The 27030-nt window shown below is 42.5% G+C and overlaps 1 protein-coding gene across 1 annotated transcript; it reads right to left on the minus strand.

The window, feature by feature from the left end:
• Nucleotides 1-233: 233 nt before the first annotated feature.
• LOC131572419 (solute carrier family 15 member 1-like) lies at nucleotides 234-26824 on the minus strand. The gene is made up of 23 exons (XM_058825594.1): nucleotides 26557-26824; nucleotides 23386-23408; nucleotides 20433-20517; nucleotides 20208-20349; nucleotides 17571-17690; nucleotides 17310-17409; nucleotides 16979-17069; nucleotides 15071-15154; nucleotides 13919-14001; nucleotides 11351-11437; nucleotides 10284-10373; nucleotides 8977-9021; nucleotides 8848-8877; nucleotides 8637-8725; nucleotides 7368-7449; nucleotides 6508-6633; nucleotides 5079-5228; nucleotides 4616-4659; nucleotides 3860-3970; nucleotides 3619-3715; nucleotides 3025-3171; nucleotides 2063-2170; nucleotides 234-1101 (listed from the first exon to the last, which is right to left on the minus strand). Exons 1-23 carry the CDS (start codon nucleotides 26822-26824, stop codon nucleotides 913-915), a joined length of 2391 nt encoding a protein of 796 aa, XP_058681577.1. The 3' UTR covers nucleotides 234-912.
• Between the last annotated feature and the right edge of the window lie 206 nt (nucleotides 26825-27030).

Here is a 27030-nt window from a genome sequence, read left to right on the forward strand (position 1 = left end):
TAACATGGAGCTCAGGACTACAGGAGCAGGTCCTGTTAAGCAGCAAAATTTCATCTCCCCTAGCATAAATTTGGTGTTATGATATATAGACCAGCCCTGAGCCGTTAGCTTTAAGTGATGGAGTGTGTAGATAAAGGCACCACAGAGGTGGTATAGAGTTTTGTTACCATGCAACTGTAAGCCGTGTTCTTAAAACACTTTCCTTATTTTGTTATTATGTAAGTTTTATTGCTCTTGCTTGTTCCAAAGGTCATTTGCTGTTATCATTTCACCTGAGTGGGCACTTCTAATATTAACTAAAGACATAACAGGAGTTAAATGGGTAGTTAACAGGCAGATAAAGCATTATGTTACAGTACACATCCAAGTTCCTGCCACTTGGAACACAGACAACATTTTAAATCTGATCACTGCCAGAGCTTTGCTCCCATTATCTACAAGGAAGTACAAAAGAATTTAAGGCACGTGTGACCTGCTGTCTTCAAGTAACAGTGATGCTAGAGAGATCATGCAGAGAGCTTGGCTTCAATTGCTGTTCCTTGACAAGTCTTGTTTCCTTCACAATACAAAATTGAAATACAGTATAAAAATACATCTTTTCAAAGGGTCCAGTAGTTCCAAGTCAAATTTCAATATTATAATGCTATAATATCTAAGATTGAGGTACATTAAGAGTGCAACTTCTGCTGGAGTTTCTTCAGGATACCACATTCAGTACAAGAGAGAGACTAATATTTTCCTGTTGCTTTCCTAGAGAGGCTGCACTTTAGGTTAGAACCGTTTTGCTTAATGTCTCCCATTGTACATGTAATCCAGAGTGTTATTACTGATACCCTGGGTTCCTCTGACTGCAGGAGAGTGAGTGGGATTTCCATGATTCCATGATTTACAGACACTCCTTGAATACAGCTTTTACAGTTGAGAATGAGCTTCAGCTTCCTTTTCATTGGTGTCTTGATCCTTCTTGTCTTCTTCCTTTTCTTCCTTGCTGAACTGGGCTTCAATCTCATTTGGATCAATATAGGTATAAAAAGAAGCCATGATAGCAAAAATGACACAAACTACCAATAGCAGGGCAGCAAACAGCACATACTCTGCCCACTGCAAAGAAAAAAAATAATGCAGAATTTATCCACCAATATTCACTTGAGTATTACACCCTTTTAGTATTTTCAGGAAGGAAACTCAGAATGTGAAACTGAGCACACATAACAAGTATCATATGGCTTACAGGACTAAGTATGAATTAAACATATAATGCATATTAAAGCAACTCAGAATTGAGGCTCTTTCAGCATTTCTATCTTTACTGAAAAGAACAAAAATTCTGTAAATGCTGAAAAACTCTGCAACATCCTTTTCCTGGAGGAAATGGGAATTGAGTGAAAGACTGGGAAGGAAACTCAGCTCCTTCCTTTTGGTCAGATCTCTAAACCAGGCTGGCAATGCTTCTGCTTACAGCTGATCTAGTAACCACAAATGTGGGCAGAGATCAGAAAAGCCTCTATCTGAAAAGCCTCAATGTCTCTGTTTCATGCTCTTTCTGATTTAATTTAGCTTAAACTGGGGACTGCCAGAGCTGTTTCAGAAACAAGCTTTCCCTCTCTCAGATAGCCATTTGAATTCATTACAGAGCACCACAAATAAATAGAAAATCTTGTACAACTGCTCTTCACCAGGACAGACATCGTTTTTATGCCCCAAATAATGAGATTTTAAACCAATGAAGCCAGAAGAAGGGATGTGGCAAGGCTCTGGTATGCAGGTGAAGGCTCATTAGCAATTAACAGAACCTTGGTAGGTTTTTTTCCATTCATGCAGAACTTCAGCTCAAAAGTTCACAGACTTTCTATACCATGAGAAAAAATTTACTTCAGAGATGCTAGAAACTGCTCCTTGTAAGCAAAGGGGCCTGGCAACAAGAATTAAGGATGGCAAGTAATAGGCAAGTAGAAACCTTTACAGAAAAACAATTTTTTTTTATCTGCCATCATTTCCCACTGGATTAGAACTGCTTTTACCCAGTGCAATCTAACAGCACACCTACTGCTTGCACACTTACCTGCTGTTGGATTGCAGATACCCCAGCCACGATAAGGACAATTATGTTACCAACAGCCACAGTCAGCAGCCATCCAGCCTGCAGCACTGACTTCATGTTAGATGGGGCCTGTAGGGACAGACATTTAAGTTTTGGTGGTATCATTTATTTTCTGATGCATTTAATGTCGTCTTGACCTTACAATAAACACTGTTTCTCTGTGGGAAAACAGGATTTCATGGTTTGCTAGGTTTTGGTGGTGGTTGGGGCTTTTTTTAAATTTATTTTTTGACATTAAACATTGCTAGAGAGCTAAACAGGTCCAGAGAAGGCTTTGAGGAGCAAGAGGCCACTAGCACACTAACTGTAACACCTTTTACTTACACACACCAAGCAAGTAGCAGGTGCACAGGTGTAATTTTACATCTCAGGAACATGTGGTACCCATGACATGAAGAAATTGAGTGCATCACCTAGCAAATCACACCTTACAACATGTCCATCACTGCAGTTTCTAGATTCAGAATGAAGAGAAGAAATACACACAGCTACTAAAGTGGACTCAAGAGACAAAGGAATTCAAAGTGTATAACTAAACACTAATAAAAGCTAACAAAAAGGCTTTATGGAGTAAACTGGTGGGGAGATGAAGTGTCACTGCTTCCTCATTTTATATTTGAGAGCTCTCCAGTTTGGTTTTATTGCAGCAGTACAGTTGCACTTAGTTTCAATAGAAATTTACATGGGAGGAGGAAATTTGAGTACTGTCAAGTCTTCAAATGATATAACTCAGCATAGGTTCATGCAAAACACCAAATCCTTGGCTAAACAGGGCCAACTTGCATCAGTCTATACAGTCCTTCTAGGAGCTGTGAGGGACATAGGGGTCAAGGCAGCAGCACAGAGCCACCACTTAAAAACAATACAACGTGGAAGATCTTAACTTGCACCAAGATTCTTAACTCAGGAAGAGGAATACCTACCTGTGAGTATGAAAACTCCAGCCCAGTGACAGAGAAGAGAACTTCTGCACATGTAAGAAGAAAATACTGAGGGATCTGCCAAGCCATATGGACTGTATTTGGTGCAATATCTTCAAAGTGTGTAATGAAAAGGTTTTTTTCAACACACTAAAATTAAAAATAGCATGTTAGGAACAGTAATAATGAGTGTGCACAGTTAAGGCATTCTAAGCCATTCTATAATCATATAGAAAGTTCAGAGTAAATAACAAATATTGCACATGAAGCACTGCATACCTAGTTATAAAAAATAGCTTTTTTACAGCAGACTTCATGCAAATCTGTAGTGTCTAACACGGCTAAAGATTTAAGGCCATTAGTGGTGATCATGAATTCTTGCATTCTGTTATTACTGTAACCATCCTTATTTTTATAGTTAACAATGGCTTTGTGTCCTGTTAAGGATACCAGAATTCTACCCTCTGTACTTAAAGACAAGAGGAAATTAAAGGATTAAAGACAAGAGAAATAATTCTACAAGTGTTTTTTTAATTAAAAGAAAGTATCAACATGGAAAGGAATTCTATATTGTCCATGCAACAAGTGGTAACTCACATCATCAAGTGAAATGGTATAGGCAGCCCCATATCCAAATTGCATTGAATCAACTGTACAAGTGTCCTGAGGCATTGTAGCCTTAATGGTATATGACCTGAAAAAGAAAAAACCCAAACCCCACAGTTCAGACCATAGGTGCTGTCAATTGTGTGCAGCACATAATTTACAAAAGCTCTGTGCCCTTTTCCCAAGGACAAGAATGTGTAGGAGATTAAATTAGGATAAAGGAAATGCTTACCAGCCTGCATGTGGAATGATGCTGTAATTACTGACAGAAAAAGGTTCCAGTACGCCAAAATCCATGTCACCCATAGTAACATTGACAGGAAAACTGAAATTGTTTATGAACCTTTAAAATGGAAGAGTGATCAAAAGTGTGAATAAATACTACACAAAACATACAGAAGTCAAAGAATCCAGGTTTTACTTTCAATCATATATTGGCAGCACAACAAGTATCGAGTCTTCCCATTGAATTTTTTTTTTTTTTTAATCAATTAACATTTTGGAATAAACTCTAAATCTCCTAGAAATGTAGCTAATACAAAAAGCCAGTTAGATCCCCATCAGCCCACTGCCTCAGGAGAACATCAAAAGTGAGTCACTACTACAACCACTAGGAAATGCATCTGCAAGTGGGAGATGCAGAAGAAAAGCAGAGAGGGGAAAGGTAATCTTGGATACCTCTTATGCAGGATTATAAATGAGGTATAGCTATGTAATCCATGCCATTTGTTCAATAAAAAATCTAGGCAATGGAATGAAGCATACACTTCCAATTTTAACAAAATTACCCCCAAGCAGGTGTGCAAGATAACTTAAGTGAATGATGACTCAAACATTATCCCATCCCCTAAAACGTCAAGGGAAGTGTCCAGCAAGATGTGAGTTCCTAAAGTATAGAAAACTTTATTTCAACAAGAAGAGGCTACCCAAAGACAGATTGAAGAGAGTCACACTACCGTCAAAATTTAGACAACAAAAAAAGCTGTACCTGACGAGGCTTTTTCCATCTTCTGGTTTTGATGTGACATTGTCCTCTACCTAGTGGAAGAGACCATTATCAAAATATGTTCCTGGCATCAGAGAACAGCTTAAACATGCACTATTACACAGCAGTGGGACTTAACAGAGGCTTCAGAGCAAGACTCCAGACCTTCCTCTTTAGGTCCCTACTAGCACACACATCTACTAGCAAACACTGTATGACCACACACCTAAGTCTTGGTGAAAGTGTAGTTGTCAAGGTACATAAGAAATTGGTAATTTTTTTTCTAAAGGACATCCTGGTGTACTCTCTGCAGCTTACCAGTCTTACTGGTCCAGCAGAGACAAGGAGAGACAGAAAACAAGACAGTGGAAAAAATTTATCCAGAGCTTGTCCTCTCAGCCTCACACACTCCACGTAGATCGTTGTCAGAACATTGATTCATATCTTAAGAAATAAGCAGACTTACCCAAGTAAAATTGATGTCCGTTGGAACCCATTTAAATGCCAAAGTGTAGCGTTGTTCCTCTTGCAGCTCCAAGTGCCTAGTTTTATTTTCATTTGCAGAAATTACATTTAGTGATAGCAGTTTAGAAGTCTCAAATGTCAAGTAGCCAGTCTACAAAGACAAATTGCAATGGATTTCTGTGCAACTGCGTACTTGTCTATTGAGGGAATGTTACAGGCTCTGGGAGGGTCAGAAGTTTACACATGTTACTTCTGAAGTGCCAGAGATCATGAACATCCCCTCATTTTCATTTTTGATTTGTTTTCTACATCAAGCATTAATTCCATTTGATCATGATTTTTTATTAGTTTAATTTGTTACACAAGCTTCACAGTTACATGAGCTTCCCACAAGCATTATGGAATAGCTGCTCTATTTTCCTATTTCTTGCTCCAGATAAATCAGGCTTACCATAAACACCCAGTAAAATTCTGTTCAGCCACAGAGGTAGAACTAGCATAAGATGTGATGCAGTATTTTCCAAAAAAGCAGTAATGCCATGTTTTAAATATTCAAAACACATTTATTCAACATAAAATACTTAAACCGTTAATAAACATGTTAGTGCTACACTAAAATAGGCTCTTTGTTTTATGGGATTATCAAAAGCACTTTATAATCCACATCTGGATGATAAAGTGTCCATAATCGGGAATAGAGCACTCTATACCTTTAGTTTTCATGTGTGTACCATGGTACATCAATTCCCTGTCTGTATATAGTGTGGGTGCCCTTATCTTCTCCTCACAACTCTGTTCCTGTGTGAGGCAAATTTGGAGGAGGTTGGAATAAGAGCTCTCCTCTTCGAGAGAAACAGAGCTGCAGGCTATCAGAGAACACACATTCTAAGTTTCCTTATCCAAAACATCCATCAGAGCCACCACATTTTGCTGTCAATAGAACTACCAATGCTGTGCTGTATTGGAACCTGAATAGTTCTTTGGCAGCAAAACATGAAGCCTAATCTGTGATGTGGCCACAGAAGAAGTTCCCTGTTCAGGTAAGTCATTCCTCACAGTAATAGCAGCAACTCATTAGAGCTGAATGGACATTAACTGCAGGAAGGGGCTACTTTTAGGAAATGGAGCCTTTTTACCAAGAGTGAAATTTTCATTTAGTTCCAAGTTACTTAAGTTTATTGTCAGAACTAAGTAGTAATACTTCAAATATTAACATAGTTACTATTTGTTCAATCGCTGTGTTTTCATTAACAGTTCATTACACAATTAAAAAAATAAAAGAAAACATTAAAATTATTAGAGTAAACATGTCCTAGAAAATAATCAATTTTCAACCATTCATTAAGAATTACTCTGACTTACTCCATTCATTGTTTTCAGCCTAATTAATTTTAATTATTTTTTAATATTCCACACCTGCCCTTACTTACTTCCTTATTAGGTTCTACCTCCACACTCTGAAGTTGAGGCTGGAATTGAACTGTTGCAGGAACAGCACCCAGATTTATTAATTTAATTTGAGTTTGTCCAGCTGCAGGGAAAACTGGATTGTGGTTCTATAGGACAGAAAAAATAAGTAAAATCAGTGCTCAAGGTCACTTGGAAAAATTACTATAATTACTGTAATCTTTAATACTTCATGTTCAAGATGAGCATATGCCCACTGCTCTGTGACTGTCTGACAGAGGAGACTGGAATCAGGTTTTGTTACTAGTCTCATAAGTTGCCTAAGGAAAGATGTCTCTCATCCTCAAGAGACACCTCTAGACAGCTGCTCAGAACTTGGGATGCAATGGATCAGCACCCAGAGGTGTTGCCAACATCCCAGCTACAGGGGAAAATTCATTGGGCTCAGGCATGGCAGCTCCCTTTGGGGCAAGGAAGCTTAGGGGAGACAAATCCTTCCTTCCACAAGTGTCATCTTTGCACCTGCTGTGATGATGCTTCCCAGACTGTCACACTTCACCTCCACTCTAAATCTCAGAAGAGGTCAAACATAAAAAGCTGCCCTCTGGTGGGCCAACCACGTGTCTGGTTTCCAGCTTTTAGTCTCAGTTTAGAGATTGAGGTTGCCTTTAATGCATGATTTGTACTAACTGCAATGTTTGTTGCTTGTTAATTTTACTATGCTAACAACAGGATTGCAATCTATTTCCCCTCCCTCTACTTCTATGCTTATATGATTGGCTCCAAATTTAGCCTTGGTACATTTCCCCCTTAAACACACCTTTTTTTCCCTGAATTAACAGCTAAATATTAATAGTAAATACTTGCATGTGGCTGAACTTACATCTATTTGCACTTGCACGAGGGCAGCAGCAACAAAAGCCATGGAGCCGAGGAACATCCCCACAGTCATCTTCTTCAGGGGCCTGGCACAACAAAAGACACAAGAGATTCAAGACAAGTGACAATTCAAAGCTTCAGCTACTTGGTTTTTTCTTTCCACTCTGGGAAACTCAAATGGCCACAACTAGCACATTATCACATTTTGGAGGGCTGATGTTATTACAGAAAGTGTTCTGCTAAGCTGGGAACCTCTCAATTCATAGTCACACTATCAGGAAATACATCTTTCCTGCAGCATCCTAACAACCTGTTACTCTGCATCTGCTGGGCTCAAACATTGACTGACCATGATTATTAGGTTCCTGAAAAAAATCTGGTTTTGCAGGAAGAAAAACCCCAATCCAATACAGTTGTTAGCTGTAAAACAAGAAAGAGGCAAGAAGATATACCTTTGAAAACAGAGTAACAGCTTATCTCCATATTGCTATGTTTAAAAAAGATTGAACAAAAATGGTCAGGGAAATTTGTCAAATTAGGAGACCTCTACTGGCATGCAGTTAAGCTGTAAGGATAGAGTATATGTGTCATTTGTGGCATCATTTATCCAGTTCAGAATCTGCACAAATGAATGACAGTGTTCCCAGCATAGCACACACCCTAGATTTTTAACAGCTATATGGAAAAACAGCAGTGCACTTTGGCTGTTTGAAAATTATCTGAAGAACTGTATTCTCTTCTGCCTCTCCAAGCATTCTTGCAACTGCCAGACACTTCTTTAACAACATTGAAAAATAAAGTGGAATACCCCCAAAGCTTCACCTAGAAGGATTCAGTAAGTCAGACTCCCAGCTGAGACTGAAGAGGAAATGTTTCGTGTCTCAGTTGCATTTTAGCCCAAAGCATGACAAATGCCAAGGATGTATGTTGTACTTCTACCACCTCTGTTCTTCAGGAGGGAGAAGGGGTAGATATAAGGGATATGGAAAGCAATCAAGATCATCTCTCCTGCAATCAAAAGATTTTTGTCCTCAGCTGAAAAACATTGTCACTCTTCTCTTAGATTCTCTTATAATCTGTGATGCCTCTACATACCACTTGCAGTATTCTGGGGTTTTTTTATATTTTGTTGAAATATTAAACCATTTTAAATACACTTCTCTTTCATCCTTAGCTGAATGCTTGCTCTTTTCTTACATTAAGGCTGGAAGAGCCAGTTACAGAAACCAATAAAATGAGCCTCTGTTGAAATCAGGTAAAAACATAAACTTACGTAAAATTCAGCTTGCATTTCTTGATTAAAGGATAAATCAACGAATCTGCAACTGGGACCATTATAACAATCAGGATTGGATTCACAATCTGGGGAAGATGAACATGAGAAAAAAATTAAGTATTTTTCAAAGTGCATCTTGTAAGTAAGGGCAATTATGTATACAATCTTTAAGAAGTACTTGAAATTCGTAGATAGAAAATTAACATACCTGCATTTGGTCTGGTTGAATTTTAAAACCCTGGTGAAGAAAAAAGAAATAACTTTTAATATTGTGACAACAAATAAAATGGGTCTGAAAAGTGGTAATTAAAGAAAAAATTAATAAAAAGTAACCTACAAAATCCCCATTCATTGCCGTGGCTTGCAGTGTCCATCTTGACCCCTTAATAAGAGAAGAAAAAATTAGATATCACAGTAAATCAATGTTCTCAAGTTCTTTTTGAATTGTTTTCGTAAGTGAAGTGTTGGAAAAGACATGCAATACAAGAAAAAGTAAAGCTAGCTTGCTATGGGAGTATTGTTAGTCTGCAAAGCAAACCTTGGAACAAAGTGGCCCATTCCACTTCCTTTACTTGTTCAGTGAAATACAACAGAAAAGAACTTAGATGCAGAAATCAGCTGGAGAGAGGGCAGGGCCATCCTGTGCAGGGCACTGCTGGGTGCTGGGCACAGGAGCCAGCCCAGGGTCCGTGTGCCACTGGCCTGAGCCCCAGCAGCCCCCACATCCCACTCACCCAACCTTCCTTCCTTCCCAGAGGCAGAGGACAAGCCAGGGCCTGACCTGCCTGGAGCCCCCTGCCCCAGAAAGTGCCTGTGGCTGGGACAGGCGGGGCAGACTTCAGGCCTGAGCCCAGGATGGGACAAGAACGCTACTGCTGCGTCTGTGACAAGATCCTTCAGCCAGCCACAACACAGCACTGCCCGACATATTACCCTGGGAATGAGGACTGAGCTCTGAGTTTCATAGCAGGAATTCAGAGCTCCAATTGCAACAGGTCACACTGGCAGCTACAGCTCACAGGCACTGCACTGGAGCAGCAGGACCTGGGGACTCTGCAGCAAGCTTCCTCCCATCTGACTTGGATAAAGCTTTTAACCCCTGGATCTCTCTCAAGCATCTTCCTAAATTCCTACTTCAGTGCCTCACTCTAACTGATGCTTTCGTGGGTCTTGAGCACCCAGTTCACCAAGTGAATGGGACTTACAGGATCACACTTCTCCTTGAAGGTGTAAGGTATTTAAAACAATGTGTGAGTGATTAAGCATCCAGATCATTTAAACCCTGGTTCTCCAGCACATTAACACAAGGACCCTAAATTTCATCTGACAACTGACAATTGAAGAAACATTAGTGCTAAGAGAGCTTTAAATTACTGTTCCATCCCCTGAGTCCCAGGCTGATACAAGATTTGGAGAGGCCTCAGTCACTGAATCTGTCCTGGGTGTACTCAGATAAACCAAGATTACCCATGGCTGCAGATCATCCTGTACTGACATGACTCAGTGACTACCCTTTGCAATAAAACAAGGATAAAGAATTTGTTTTTCCATACTCCCATGGGCATCTTTTCTCTCTGGAGACCTCAGAGTATGTAGATTGACACAGTACAGCTCTAGTTACCAAGTCAAACCATTTCTACTTACCTGTTGGTCAAAAACTGCCCAGAACATGGGGAGAGGGATGTAAAGGAAAAGCACCCTCAACACCATCTTTATCTGAGCAATCAGTCGTTTCTGCAGAAAATAGAAATCACACAAGAGGAATTGGTTCAAAAAGAAAGGGGATAAAAAAAAAGAGACAGTTTCAGACTGCTACTGACATGACAGCAACAGGTAAAGACCCATCGTGTAATGTTTACCCACACATTCAACTTTGCATGTTGTGGCTATATCTGATGACTTCTGTTAAAACAGTACAAAGTCTGCTTGTGTGTGTGGGAAGGACTGCTGGTTAAAGGTGACTGATATCAGAAAGACTTGGGCCTCTTTGCATGTGCACTGATGGCAGCATGAGATTCAGCACTTAGTGAAGTGGGCATTTGAGCAATAGGCAACTGAGGAATTTCACATAAGAACAAAGCATACAGGCAAAAGGAAAATAAAGGTGACAGGTTAAGGTTTGTGCTGCCATTGGAGAGGATAGTAGGCAAGGGACAAGTTGGGAACTATGGGATACAAGGCTTTGAGAGTCATGATAAGAAATTGTACTGAGTTTGGAGGGGATGCAGTCTAAGTGTTTACTCACTTAAACTGAAATTCCAAAGCATAACTCTAATGTTTCATACCAAGAAAAGTATTATGGCCCTAACCTGTGCATTAACAATGACAGGCAGCATCACTTCCCTCTTCCTTTTCTGCAGCTATGAGATATGGGAAATAGAGAAGGAAAGATAATGCTTGCTATTTCCCTAACAAAAAAACTTAAATGTTTGTATTTGTTTGGCAAGGGAAAGAACTTTTTTTGTCTCCCTTGAATTTCCCTGGACAGCCTATGATTACACAGAGCATTGAGTCACACAGCTCTACTTTCTCCCACAGGAGCTGAGGAGATAACCTGCAGTGACAGGAGAGCACTGAGGTTTGGCCAGGTCAGCTACTGAATGATGGAGAGGTGCAAAACTATTTGCCCAGTGCATGAGGCAATGGATCAGAGCAGACAGAAGCTGAGGGTCAGCAGATGTCACAGCACAGGAGGCTCCCCCAGTACTTACATCATACTTGTCACTTGCCCAGTCCAGCCAGTGCTCTCTCTTGGGGAACTCCTTGCTGCGATGACGAAACCTGTTTTTGATGGCAAACTGAGGAGAGACAGAATTATGTTTAATGGCACTACAAATACTTAAAACTACAAACTGGTTTGTCATTAGAGATGATGCTCCTGGCTTCTTGTGTTTAGAGGGTGCTAAAGGTGACTCAACTTTTGTTACCCACTCCAGTCATCTAGGGGAACGTTGTTTTTAAGGCCTCACGCTGCATAACCAGCAGAGCGTGCACTTGTGGTCAGGTGAACCAAACAGCTCAGAGCAGTCCCTCTCCATGTGGGTTGCTGTGAGGAGCTGGAAGATGTGCCTTCCTTAGACTTACTTATGTACAGCAGTAAATAGAGTAGTGTCATATGCACAGGTTTTCAAGGCTGAATGGCTGTAGGAGAGAAGCTCCTATGACAAGCTCCATCTTGTAGGTATGTCTCACATCTTGACATGGAATATACATAAATACGGTCCCAAGGAACTCCTAAAATTTTCTGCACGGAATAACATTTACAGCCAAGCTGGGCCTTCAAAGCAGCACTCTAAGTAATGGCCAAAGTCACCTACAGAGATTTGGTTTTGACAGTGCTTACAAGATAGGCAATAGGCTGAGCTGTATAAAGACAGCAGATATGTAGGCATGTGTTGATTTGGCACAGCCTGACTTTTAGTAGTGGGGGCTTGCCATAGCTTCCACCATGCCTGACAGAGCCAATCTGTGATGGCTCTGAAGACAGACACACTGCTGGCCCAATTTGAGAGGTTGGTAATGCCTCTGTGATGACATATTTAAGAAGAAAGAACAGGTCACATGCAGTTTTTTCCCCACAAGTGGGGAAGCACCATGTTGGCACTGCCCACAGCAGTACACCAGCTCGGTGTGGACCCTGCCTAACCAGTCCTAACTAACTGCATTGCCAGCGGAAAAGGCAGGAGTGGTGAAGCAGCTTCACCTTCCCAGCACCCCACATGAAGAGAGACATTAAATTATCCCAGTGCTGCCATGGTTGCCAGTACACATACAACAGTAGTGGGACCATACGGCAGATAGTCCCACAAGCAATTCCCCAAAGTGGAACCTAGATAAGATAAACTTCTCTGTGCTTCAGGATCCTGCAACAATCCTTGAATCACTGCAACTTGTTGACAATGGTACCTACAAGCAACAGTTTTTTTTCTAGTCAGAAAAGAGAAGGCAGTGAGGACATGAGGCAAAACAACATGGCAGCACGAGGGTCAGTGGAGAAGAAAGATGGGGAGGAAGTGCTTCAAGCATCAGAGCTGAGGTTCCTCTGCAAGCTGTGGTGAGGACTATGGTAAAACAAACTGTCCTCTTGTAATGCATAAAGTCCACGATGGATGCAGAGATCCACTTGCAGCCCATGGGTAAAGTGCTTACACGGGAGCAGGTGAAAGTTAGAGAAAGCTGTGGTCTAGTGGAAAAACTGAAAAGAGAGAGAGGGCCCCTGCTCCCAGAGATAAAAAGAGTCCTTGCTTCCAAACTAGAGCAGCCTATCCTTAAAAGACTGCACCCTGTGGATGAGTGACCCATGCCACAACCAATTTGGGATGACTGTTTGCCTGTGGGAGAGACCCCATGACAAAGCAGAAAAGAGACTCCTCTCTCTGAGCAAACAGAAAAAGATCTCAAATAATAAAGTGACCAAGACTCCCACGCTCTGTCTAACTGTGCTGTCAGTGAGAAGGAGGGAGGGGCTGGGGGGCAAAGAGGTGTTTTAAAAGCTTATTTTTGCTTCTTATTGTCCTCTTCTGACTCTGTTGATAGTAAATATATTTTACACCTTTAGATTTGAACTTGTTTTGCCCCTGAGTGGCTTTTTTCCCCCCAGTCCGTGTCTCAATTCAAGAGCCCTTCTTTGATCTTTTTCCCTCTCCTTTGCCCAGCTGTAGCAAAAAAAGCTAAGCAAACTATTGTCATGGGTGCCTGGCATTTGGCCAATGTCAAATCACAAAAATGGAAAATGAAGAAACTCTTACATGAATAAATTTGACCTCAAAGTTGAGGCTCTGCAAAGTTGGGATATGAGGTGCTATTCATGTAGATTCCACTCCTTTCCTTGCAGGATCACAATGATGTGCAACCCCCAGAATTTCCTTAATGCAGTGGGGATCAATAAAAGCATTGTAAATAATACTCTTTTAATAAGTAATAAGTTTTTGCTGATAAGATACACTAGTAGCTCTGCTCTTGACTCAGCTCAAGGCATGTTTGTCTCTTTCTACATAAAGGGGCACAAATGTGAAAGGAATGATTCCCACAAGTTGGGACAAGGTTTTACTTAACAATGACACCTGATTTTGTTTCCTCTGTGCATAAATTCACATATAAATCAAGATATGCATAAAAAGACACCCTAAATGTGGATGTATCAGTATGAAGCCTTCTGTAATAAAGCAAAAACCTTCAGAAACTTTCCTCATATTAAGACAGACTTCTCATTTAGGCACATTTACAGAACAGCTTTAGGAATGGCTGCCAGGGGTTTGGGGAATGTAAGCAGTACTTACTCCAACACATTTGGAAACTTCAAGCATTACATTTCCTTGTGGTTTAGCTTTCTTGTACATTCTGCTTCCAATTACAAACACAACTACAATATGCAAACAGAAAAGCAACTCAGGATTAAATTCAAATACTGGCAAGTAATTAGGTATGGAAACTGCAAGCCAAAGAGGTAATTAGGGTGGGAATAAGCCTCCCAAGAAGCAATGCAATTGCCTACTCACATGCTATCATACAGTAAGACCAATCAAATTAATACCAGCAGATTGCTTCTATTCAGGACAAAAACTAAATCTGGAAACTCCCACAGTGGGAGGTTTGCTCGACTGAGGGATGGTCAAAACGAGGGCATTTAGGACCTTGACTCTGGCCTTGCTGTAGGGGCTCCTTTTCAGGAGCTCACATCACGCAGGGACACACAAGGCTCTGCCTGAATGCAGGACTGGCCAAGGTGTCCTCTGCTCCCAGGCACGTTGCTCAGCCTCACCATCCCACACACAGGGCAGGCACAGGCAGAGCCCCACAGCCACCATCCAGCCTGGGCTGGGCTCACGGGCAAGGCGAGGGCACTGGCAGCCAGGTGGGCTCCCAGTCAGGACCCTGAAGGACAAGAACCATCAGGGATACTGAAGCACCTAATGGCACCCCCAGTTTCTTGGGCAGCAGTAAGGCTTGGGGTGTGACCTGTAGCACAGCTGGTAAAAATGCAGGTGTTTGAGAAGTACTGACATATCAAATATGGGATTTCTCCAGCTCAAGGACAATTAGTCACACAGTTTATAATCCTGGACTAGAGACAATATCCAAAACACACATTTTCTGAGAGTTCTCACCCTGCATTCAAAAGATCAATTTGTACAGACCAGTAATCCAAGAAACATAGCCAGTAGATTACAAAATGTACAGAATTCAAGAATATATTGCCCCATCCAGCCTAGCCCCATCCAACTCTCCTGGTAAATCAGACTCTTCAGTAAAAGTGAGTACATCAGATTAATCCCACCCACCTTCCCACCTATGAAAAAATTTAAGTCAAAAACCACAGAAATTATCGGATATTGGGAGAGGTCAGTACCTGAGAATTTCTATCACACTTTCATTATTCTGAGATTATCATCTAATTACCAAGGCAACAGGATAGCAAGAGATTCACCTACCCAAGGCAACAGCCATGAGGATAGCAGGAACTCCAAAAGCGAGGGGGTAACATTCCTGTTTGCTATGAATGCCACACTCTGAAGCTGAAGTAAAAATAACATCAAATAAAAGTCCCAGTCAGCACTGCTGATGTTTTCCAAATGGTTTCTGGTCTTTGCATTCACTGAAATCTCTTGCGGGAACAACAAATCAGTCCACCAACGACCTCAGAGTGAAGGATCAGTATCCAACTTATCTCTCAATATTGGAAAGGGGATTTATGTATCATAGAACAGTTCAAGTGGCAACGGACCTCAGGGCATCATCCAGGCCAAGTGCCCTGCTCAGCTAGGGCTACCTGGAAGCAATTGTCTAGGAATGCGTCCAGATGGCTTTTGAGTATTTCCACAGATGGAGACTCCACAACCTCTCTGGGCAGCTTGTGCCAATTGCTGATCACCCTGAGAGTGAAAAAGCATTTCCTGATGTTCAGAGGGAACCTCTTCTATTTCAGCTTGTGCCCATTGCCTCTTGATCTGACAGTGGGTACCACTGAGGAAAGCCTGGCTCTGTCCTCTTCATTCCCCATCAGGGATATTTCTACTTGGTTAAAATGCCCCCCTTTGCCTTCTCTTCTCCAGGCCAAACAGCCTAATGCCTCTCAGGACCTCCTCACAGGAAATTTGCATCTAGTTTTACACTGAGACATGAAGAATTACACTAGAAGGGTCAAAAGCGTGTCCTTAGTGAGAAAGGAACTAGATTACAAAAGTTTTGGGCCAAGTTCATAAGCAAAGATTTTAGTGACGTAAGTGTAGCTTGTTGAAACAAAATCACAATCACCAGCCCCCTCCCCTCCTTGGCATTAGTCACAGATTTGACTCTCACTGACTTCAGCAGTATAAAATAAAAGAAAAATCATTACATTCTTCACCATACTTCTTCTAAGAGGAGATTTAGATAATATGGTTGGGAAAAAAATGGTAGCTTTCAGATAATTCATGTCTTGATTTAGTTGTATAAGTCTTCTGGTCAAACCTTTCTGGGCTGAAACAGGTTATCACTTCCCTCAGCTCAATTTGTCATTTTTTTTCCAAGGAATTTTTCACCCTGTATCAGCAAGGAAGTAAACTACACGCTGTGCCTCATGCATATCTACTTCCTTTTTTGGGAAAGAATAGAATTTGCATTAAGCAAACATCTAAAACTCTTCTAGAGAGTCTTTTCCAGTCAAGAAATCCAAAGGCCAGAAGTTCAGCCCAGTGCTTTTGGGTTATTCCAGAATTCACATGCTGTTTCCTTGCTTTTGGGAAAAGCAGCCTTGTGAAACTGCTGGCAAGTGCATCCATACAGCACCATCTGTGCAAGCTTGCCACAGAAATCCATATGCACATAGGTTAGCAAATTGCTGGGGTTTGTTTAGGATCGTGCTATTCTTCACAAGCAAAAGAGAACATAACTTATTTAACAAGATGAAAAATTATTTACTTGTCACATGGATTAATACATTCCTACATGCAGAGATGCTTCTGTACTTAGCATGGGCACATTTCCAGAGGACAAGGCTCTCTCCCCCCTTCCTTTCCCAGGAAGCAATACAATTCTATCAAGTGTGATACTCCACAGGTATTGGAAGATGTGACACATTTGTACCTTAGTGGAATTACAATGTGCAGTAGGCATACAAGCTGCTAGCTCCAGCATGTCTTTTCAGATCTAGCACTTCTGGCCCTAAAGGCAATGAAGGTTTTCAACTGGCTTGTTTTTGAGAGCACCTCATCTCTGAGAAGCTGGATGACACACTGAAGGCTATTTGCTAGATAAGTCCAGTGTGTCAGAGAACAGAACCTGAACTTTAACTGGACTGGACTGCAATCCAACACACCTTTTCTGATGCTTAACAATCGTAAACAAACATGTGACCTTACCTCTGATAGTTGGAGTGATTAAAGTAGATAAAAGACTTCCAGCATTAATGGACAAATAAAAGAGAGAGAAGAAGGTACTTCTTTGCTTTTCCTACAGTAAAAACAGGAAGATGTTTAGAAATGCTTAGCCACAACCACCTTGATGTGCCTAGATCAAAAATCAGTGCCATTCAAGACAAAGACAATTCAAGACAAATAATTTACATGCTCCTTCTTCAGCTCCTCAGGGAAAACCATGCATCTATTCAAACATGTATAATATAAGAGTACTATAATAGTCAAACATTAGTTGGACAATCTGTATAACTGAAAATCTGTAAGACATTGTTACCTGATCATCTTCAAACTGATCTCCACCAAATGCTGACACACACGGTTTGATCCCACCAGTACCGAAGGCAATAAGGATCAAGCCAACCATGGACAGAGCACTGGAACAAAGGAGAAAAGAAAAAAAAACCATCGTTTTGTGTTAGTTCTTACAGCATACATAATAGACTGGTTGAACGACAGTTGAAATTCAAGTAACATAAACTTAAGTTGTCCCATCATTCGCTTGCCTGGGACAAAAAATATGTACAAGGCAACTCACACGTTCACTGCGATAGCATCAGGAGAGCCATCCTGGTTGTGATCCGTCAGGTCATTTATGGAGCCCACGGACAGCACTGTCTGCCCAATGGCATAGACAATGGACAGGTAGAGAATGGTCCTGTTGTCAAGACAGGAGATACATTTTATTAGATATGTTAACACACTAACACAAAGATAATTCCACAGCTAGTGCAGACTTTTTGCTTACTTTAAAGATTCCTGGTAATGAAAAAAACTAACAGATACAATGAGTTATGGACTGAACTTGTCAGAAGCCACTATAAAAATCAGGTCACATGCCACAGCCACGGTATTTCTATTCTTTTTATTATTATTATTCTATGTAGCCTTTATTTAATAAGGTAGCCTTTAATTAATAAAGGCATGATAAAAAAAGGATTCTATAGGTATCAGTAGGTCACAGTATCTTAAGTGGTTGCCTTTTTAATGACCAACTCAAGAATGCTATTTTCATATTTTTATATGCTGAAGTTCAAATAGACTACTCTGCAAAACTAAAATCTGCAATTAACACTGATTTAAGTAGCATTAAGCATTCCCTATGCTATTTTAGATTTCAGTTGCAGGACTACAAAAAAAAAAAGAAAAATCAAATATCTCCTTCAAACATGGCAATACCCCTGAAATACTGTTGTGAACAACAACTCTATAACACCACCTTCTTCGCTGTAAGTGTAACAACACTTTTACGCTCAGATCTGAGTAAGACCTGCACTCAAGTGTGCAGGCTGCAGGCTTTCAGCCTGACTACCTTGGCCAGGAGGAGCCTAGGGCAATAGTACTGCATAATTACCAAGTCTCCCACCCTGGCTTTAGGGTCCAGTCCTCTTTTCTGTAAGTAAAAGCACGTTCCATTTTCACTTTGTTGGACCCTAAGTACACAGCTGAAGTTTAATCCATGTTCGCTTGTGTCCTTGGGTGGGCCTCCATTCAATAGACACAGACACAGGTCTCCAGGTTGGAGGAAAAGCAGGAGAAACACAATGCAATGATGTGAAATTATTAAAACCCCAGCTTTCAGGAGTGATCCCAAATCAAGTGCAAGGTAGGAGAATGAAGGACAATGCTCAAAGACCTAGAACAGCTATTTGACATAGGCAAGAGATCCTCACAGCAAGCTTGGAGTAGCGCCCTGACACAAGAGGGAAATTGAGCAAGTTCCTCTCACTTTAAACAAGGTTTCTCTGACTTAAAATTGACCTATCTGTAGTGTAGTAAAAACAAAATCTATAAAGTGGGGCAACATGGAGTCTGCTCTTTAGTGGTATTTAATAGACACAGCTTAATGGGGTGCGCTTTTTTATAGCACTGCCACAGAGTTACTTTATTTACCTAGCAACCTGGTGAAAAGTCTCCAATTAAAGTTGAAACTGAGCTAATCAGGAGTGAAACTTCAGGGTTTTATTTGTGAGGCTTATAAACCCACTGCAAAGACTTACATAATTGACACTGCATTGATGGCACACAATTAAAAAAATAACTGGTTTCTGTACTATTTTCCCCGAGAAATTCACACCCCATGATCTCTGAGCAGGTCCCGTCACACTTCTTGACAGGCATTGCACCAAGTATATGGAATATGGAAGATTGGAGCCTCTCCTTTAAGGGTCCTTAACAGTGCCTAGGTTATCTCCTCTTCCACTTGACATCATAGATATTTTTTAAAAATTCTTGTTTAAGCTTTCCTCATGACACCTTGCTGCATTTTTGGGTGTTAATACCTAATGGCATATCCTAAAGCATGTTTTCTCTTGTTTAAGCCATCCTAGCAAGCTCCTGTTAAAGGTCTGGGCCTTTCAGTTGCAGCATGGGCATATCCAAATACCAAAGGAGGAGATGCAAGGTCTGGAAAGTTTCATCTTGATAAAACATGAAAAAGCCAGAATAAATTTAAAAAATAAACCATAGCATGTAGACAAGCAAGTGCACAATATATTTAGGCTGCAATCTGTAAGACATCCAGCTAGTTGCAGTAAGTTTGCATGCTCAGAGCAGCTGCACAGAGCTCACAGGGCTGTGGTTGCAGCCCTGGGCTCCCAGGGGCTGTCCCTACAGCGGAAGAAGACAGTGCAGCTGACTACACAGCACATCTCTAATCTCTGGGAGACCTTTGGCAAGGTCTTACACTCATGGCTCATAACCCTCCATAAAATCTTTACTGTGCTTTTTCTCAGGCAAAGTAAACACTTTCAGAATCAAAACATCAGGAAAGGAGAGAGAGATAAAGCTCTTGGAAATAAACTGGTCACATTACTAAGCACTGCAGTGGTACTATCCTGACCAGTATCTATTTTCACAGCTTGGTGAATACTCTCCTTAGTTTTGCTTACGTTTTGCCCAGGTGAGAGGAAAAACATGCAGCATGCTCAGAAAGCAAAATGTTACCACCCTTAACCAACTTGCAGATCTGGAACATTTGTTAACTCACAGTGCAGTTTCAAGTCTGAGCTGAATCAGTGAAAACCTCAAGCTTTGGTGAAATAAACTACCCTGGAGCAGGCAACACCAGCTCTGAAGCTGATGTTCACAGCTGCAGTTTTAGGTGATGATTTAAGTAATACCAGTTTCAGGTGAGCTTTCAAGATCTTTGGCTGCTTTCTGAGGAAGCACTCACTTAAACTTTCCCAGCCAAGAGTCTGCAATGATGGCTCCAAGAATCGGCGTCAAATAACACAGAGCAACAAATGTGTGGTAGATGGCAGTGGCAAAGTTGTCATCCCAGTGTAGGAAACGTGTGAAATACAAAGTGAGCACAGCTGTAGGAAGAACAACAAAACAACAGGTTAAAAACCCAAGTCAGGCCTGGGCAACACTTAGCACAAGGAGACGAGGGACATACCTTTCATGCCATAGTAGGAGAACCGTTCGCAGAACTCATTGATGACAATGAAGAAAATGCTCAAAGGGAAGCCAAAGCAGAGCACCTGGAGGCAAGACAGAATGTGAGCTCAGAGCTGTGCAACCCAGACTAACACTCTTCACTGCAACCCACAGCTCAAGCAAGCTCAACATGGACTCAGTGGGAGTGGGAAGGTACTCAGGGTCTGTACACTGCACAGGCTTCTGAGGGATGACAGGAGTTTATCTGAACCAAGAGTCAGTTGTCACTTTCCTCTCTTGGTCCCCAGAGGTCTGCACACCTCTCATTTTGCAAGAGACCTTCAGCAATGCTAGAAATGACCTACAAGTGTTGTACTATGCACATTTGAGGTCTCCAGCACCTAACCCTTGCAGCAATCTTGACTGATATCTAAAAATATGCAAAAAGCCAAAATGTTTCTGGAAAAACAAAAATCAAAATCCAAGACCAATCAAAAATGCACCAAGCCCCTGCAGTACACCTGTTAGAAGCTCAGGGCTACTTTTAAGCACCTGTAATTAAAACTTTTCATTCAGGCAAATCCCTGAGGAAAATTACTTATCCTTAAAAATATTCTGCCTGATGAAGAATCCTTCATTTCTTCAGACCTGATAACAAAACAGACTTTATTCCTAACCTGTGCTGACATGGCTTTGGCTGCCAGGTTCAATGAGCCTTCACCTGCTGCAACAGGCATGTCCATGGTCATCATCATGCAGTTCTTGCCATTGAGACAATGGTTTAAGAGCACACATCAGGTACAAATCTGACATGGTCACTAGAACTGTAGCTTCATTTCTGATCACCTACTTAGCTTCATGGAGTGGATGAATATATAATTTTAAAAAAAGTTATTGGGGATGCAATTTAAACATAATCCTACCTTTTAAAGTTTTTTATGGGTTTAACCCTTCTCCGTAGCAAAGAGTCAAATTTTAAAGACATTTCCAGAGGCAAAAGAGTTCTCAGTGCTCAAGTTTATTAAAAATGGCATTGTTTGAATTGCAAAAGCTTAGGAATTCAATTAATCTTTATTTTGTGTGAAACAGGAAGAAGTTAACTTTGCAGATCAAAAGGAAAAAACATACACGGAAATCATGCCTGACACAAGCAAATTGCAAGCCACTGTCTCCAGCAAAGTCTCAACAAACAACGCAACACTTGGAGACCTGGGTGCTACAACAGGCTTTTTTTGGGAATCCTACAAAAGAAATAAGAGAGTGGTAGGAGCACTGTTGACTGAACTCAGTCGTGAGGATGCCTGAGCAGCACTGACCTTCGCTGTTTGCAGAACCAAGTACATACTGCATATCCTACCCATGGTTTGATAAGCAGGCTTCACAGCAAGAACCCCATCTCAGCTGAAGCCAGTGCCAGGTGGGACTCCTCTAGCTTCAGAGAACAAAAAATTTTGAGCCCTAAATAGAAACTTGTGACTCTTGATTTATCACATCCTCCATGGGCTGAAAGAGGTGTCTCCAAAGGAAGACTATTCACACGTATCCCAAAAGTAGGTAAAATTCATTTGAGCTTGCACATTTCCTTCAGCTGAAGGCAGCAGGAGGTTTGGACAACTACTCCCAGCTTGGATACAAGTGCTGCAGGGCTGGAGCTCACCCAGAAGAATGCCTTGTGCCCCATCCACACAGCATTCCCCTAAGCCATGCAAATGGCCACGGGATGGAGAGTCACACACTGAAGTTTTGGTTCAGCACAGGTTAAGTTGGTTACTGAAACCCAGGCTGTGTGACTTGTAATTGGGAATAGCCCAGGTGGAGAGGAGGCAATGTCTGTTCCTGAAGCAGAACAAAGACCTCCCCATGTCTTTTCTTGCCTACAGAGGGAAAGACAAAGCAGTCCTGGCCCAGGAACTGGTGGGACCCATCTCCACCTGAATTTCACAAAACCTCACTAAAATCTTTTGAACACTTGGGGTTCTCACAAACCTCTCCAGTGTTTTGCCATCACCCTACACACGACCTTATTCTTTAGGATGGTGTTACATGCTGGTCTGGGGAGGTCACAATGCAGCAAGGCTAGATTTTTGTTTCAAGCCACCACTGCTTCTGTGCCTGGTGGAGCTGTGCTGCACTCCCATGCTGGCACAGCAGCCAGTGGTTGGTTTTAGTGGCTGCCCCCAAACTGGAGGGGGTCTGCATGTAACAGCTGGAGCTGAGCATGGACAGGGCCATGCAAGAGAAAGCTACTGGGTCATTCCAGGTGACAGGCCTTCTGTTTTTCCAAGTTGCTACAGACAAGAGACTATACAATTAATCCCTGCTAATATATAAGGCGTTCTTGTCCTTGTTTTGCACCGTACTGTCCTCTGTTACAGTATCCATGTGCCCATACACACATCTACCAAAACCTTTTCTGTTGTTACCCTCATTGATCAGGAAGCACCAGATCCACCACCAAAAGGTAACCTGAAGGTTTTATATGTTTTATAATCCCCTCTGTAACCTCACCCTGCCCTGGGGATGCCACCACCCTGCTGCAGAGCTCTGACTTTGTCTGCTGAGGGAAAGTCTGGGGAGTAAAATCTTGTAAGATAATAAATACAAAGGCAGAGTCAGGGTTCCTGAGACACATGTGCTTAACAGTTCAAAGATTCAAGAGCAGCTGCAGTTCAAAGATTCAACTCAGCTGCATGAAGGATGGGCTCCAGGGACTGATCTCCACCTTACCAACATCCGCTCAGTCAGCAATGGCTCCACAAACATTTTATCAGGGTGGTGAGCAAATTAATGCTTAGCTAGAATTTAATAAGTTACTAGGCTGCTTTTGCACATTTGCCAGTAAGTCTTTATTGCATACATTTAATGTATGTTTATAGGCTTATTTTTATTTTGGGTACTGCTAACATTACCAAAACAATGTAACCTAAAGAGAATCAGTAGAGCAACTTTTTATGTGGGAAAATAATACTTACCGACTTGCCAGTAGTTTTTCCACCTGTGGAAGGAAAAAACCAAAATACAAGTCAATTGCAACTAATAATTAATACTGCCTTGAAACCAATGGAAGATTCCAAAAAGGTTCAACTCTAAATAAAGAATGAAATGTAAACACAGTACTGGTCAGGGTGAGTAAATTTTCAGTTTATTAAAGGGAGACTTTTCTCAGTTATTAGGCAAAACTTCACTAGACAGCCTTTGGTTCTTCAGAGTGTGCATAAACTCCCACACTGCCAGGAGAGCCTCAAAAGGACTGAGGAGGCAAAGCATCCCATGGCTGCTCACCACACATCATTCAAGAGGGTGGTAAAGCAGCCACCCACAGATGATGAGTCCTGTAACAACTCACCCTTGGGGATGTTACCTTCAAGGCAAGTCAAGATTAAAGAAGAGGTTCAAGATGCCCTGCCAGGGATGGAGGTCAAGACCTGAAAAGGGACTTACAGAGAATTGAATATAAAGCCCCAAGTGAGTGATCTACTTTAGCAAGCACTCCCATAACCTGAACCCTTAACCTGGGAAGACCGGAAAGAGCAGAGGGGTCCCACTGAGGGCAGCAAGAGCAGACAGCTGCTTGCAGCCCTGAAGTCACTTCCAGCTGCTCTTGGCAGGCCTCCTACCCCTGGCAGCACTCCAAGCAGAGCCCTGCAGGGCTTCCCCAGCTCAGGAGACAGGCTTGAAGGCTGAGCTTTCACTGTGTCAGATAAAGGCCCCATGCCCACATAGTGGACGCCAATATTTTATATAAAACCACACGAGCAAGCTCATTATCATTAAGATAAGACCAAGTACAAGATGTGAACTTTGAAATCGTTGCTTGTTAAATGTCAGGTCATAATACATCTATAAGGCCATAATACATCTTATAATGCCTAAGAAAAGTATGTCTGTGAAAATCGTTATTTAGTCCATAGTCCACAACAGATGAAAACAGCTGACAGCAACACTGTAGGTTTTGACACAATATTAAATGAAGTAAATCTTCAGAAATCACTGAAAGAGATTATTCCAATTCTTTCCTTCACTGCTGTGGACAAGTACCTTCACAACAGAGACAGTAGTACTATGCAGGTGATTCAACAATATATTTTCTTAGGGAGCAAGCAACATTCTGAAAGTGCTAACAGACCCAGTTCAGGGCACATGTGGCTACACGAGTTATTGAAGTTATTGGCAATGTCCCTTCCACAAGCCACCAGAGAAGATACACTGAAGATACCAAATTGTCAGCAATAGCCCATCTTCATAGCAGCTCCTTGGTTATTTCCACTTGTTGGCCTTTCCAACACAATGTGCATCCCACTGCCAGTTTTTAATAACATGCACAGAGAAAAACAGTTTGGGCAGCTCCCTTCTGTCTCTTAGCTAAGCCTTGGGATCTGGTTGTTGCTTTGGTTTGGGGTTTCTTCTGCTTTCCTAATAGCAAAAGTATCACCTCTGCAAGAAACCTTACCTAGAGGAAATCAAAGAGGCAAATTTTTTTCAGACAACATCATCTGACTTCAATGTTTAAGAGACACAACTATTTCTAAACATTTTGACTTCACCCCTCTATTCTCTATTCTTGTTTTGCAGAGAGGGTTGGGGATACTCCAGACAGCATTAAAGCAAACCTTTCAGCACAGGCACCTAAACTGAGGACTCCACTGTCAGGCAGCTTCAGGGTCTGACCTACAAAGCACTGAGCACCCACCATCTTGCATGACAAATCTGAAGCTTGCTAGTGGCATGTTGGAGCAGTCCCTCTTTGGGGCAACCTTCAGCCCCTCTTATTTTTTCCCCACAAAGAATGACCCACAGAACTGCTCATTTTCATGATACAAAAATACCAAAGAGCTCCACATTTTTCATGACAAAGCTTGAATCAATTGTTCAATTTGTATTCCCTTAAGACATTTAAGTTTTTTTTAAGACATGTAAAGTCAACAACCACTCAGTTCTTGCCTTCAGCACCACATCCAAACGATTATCAGTGTGCCATTCTCTGCATCCCAACCTTGCAGGTCAGGTGGGGCAGCCTTACAGCTTCAGCCCCCTCCCACCAGGGTGGTTCCTTCCCTGCAGTCACAGAGATGCAGTGGATGCTGCAGCCCTTGCAGCTCACAGTCTGTGGCACGAGATGGGAGCGCACTGCCTTGCTCCATGCAGCCATCACAGCAACTCTGCCCGGAAGAAATGCTTCCTGTCCGTGGCCACAATAAATCTGTACACACCCACACTGTCACCTAGGATGTTCCTGCCTCCAGAGCAAGCCCACAGTCCTACACCTGACCTGGGGCACAGACAAGCCTAGTGCCTCTGCTCCCTGGAGCAGCCCTACAACACCTGCACAAGGATGCTGCTCCCAACAGGACATCCCCCTCCAGGAGTCCCTGCTTCACACCTTGCTACTCCAGAAAAACACTCACACAGAAACTATCCAAGCAAATCTATAAAGCAACAAGCCTGATATTAAATGGGCAGACACAGCTGCATCCCATTTCTTTCTCTTCAGAGAACTCTTTCCATTTTTCTGGTTGTCTGCCCAAGCCAGCAAGACCCCTGGCAGCACAATGGTCACGTCCTGCCTGCTCATTACTATGGCTGCTTGTCCCCCAAGATTTGCTTGCTGAAGATGCAATGGCACTTTCTTGGGTTCATTTTCTTGTGGGGTGGAGAGTGGGCATTTCAGGTTCCTTCCCTGTGTGAGACAAGGTTTCTCCAGCCCAGGAGCTGCTTGCTGTGAGAGACACCCATGGACTCAGGCACTGCGGGACCAAAAGACCAACAAAAGGCAATGGAGACATACATCACAAAAAAGTTGGGTTTGCACCTCTATTACTCAGTGTTCCAGTTTAGACAGGAAAAAATCTTCAGGATTAATTAGATAGATGGGTTCTGCCCTTATCTGAATCTTCCAGCTATTTATCTATGTATTTAAGAACCACTAAGTCAACCCTAGGCAAACACTCTCAATGAAAAAGCATTCTATAACATCTGCAAGGAACACCACCTTTAACTTGTGCTCAAATCTCAAGCTCCACATGCCTTACAAGTGTAGTGTAGGATAAACCTTACCGGCTCAGCTCTCAGAGCTTACAGAGACCGAGGCACCAGCTCTCGGCTCTCACTCGGGTTTCAAGGCAGGCTCGTATAAACCAGGATACAGCATTTGCTGAGGGAGAGCTGCCCCGGAGGGAGAGTAGAGAGAGAGCCAGGAGTAGCCGGGGACTTCCTCAGACCGACACCGAGCAGCAGAGGCAGCCCTGGGCGGGCGAGACCCTTGGCCACGCTGTCAGCTCGGTCACGGCACGATGAGCCGGCTCGGAGGGAAGCGGCGGGAGGGATGCTCATCCCGGGCCGGCATCCCTCCCGCGGGCCGGCCACCGCCACCCGCTCCGGGCTGCCCCATCCCGCCCCGCCACACCTACCCATGTCGCCGGCGCGGTCCCGCCGCAGCGCTCGGGGCTGAAAGCCGGCAGGAAGGCAGGGAAAGAGGGAAGGAGGCTGCCGGGGGCGGCCGGGCTTTAAGGGCGGCGGGGCGGCCCCGCCTGGCCCCGGGTGCTGCGGGGCGGCGCCGCGCAGGTGTCGGGGCGGGAGCGGAGCGGGTCGCGCTGGCCGGGAGCCGTCCCGGGGCTCAC

This window comes from Ammospiza caudacuta, chromosome 2 (assembly GCF_027887145.1).
Source record: "Ammospiza caudacuta isolate bAmmCau1 chromosome 2, bAmmCau1.pri, whole genome shotgun sequence".
NCBI lineage: Eukaryota > Metazoa > Chordata > Aves > Passeriformes > Passerellidae > Ammospiza > Ammospiza caudacuta.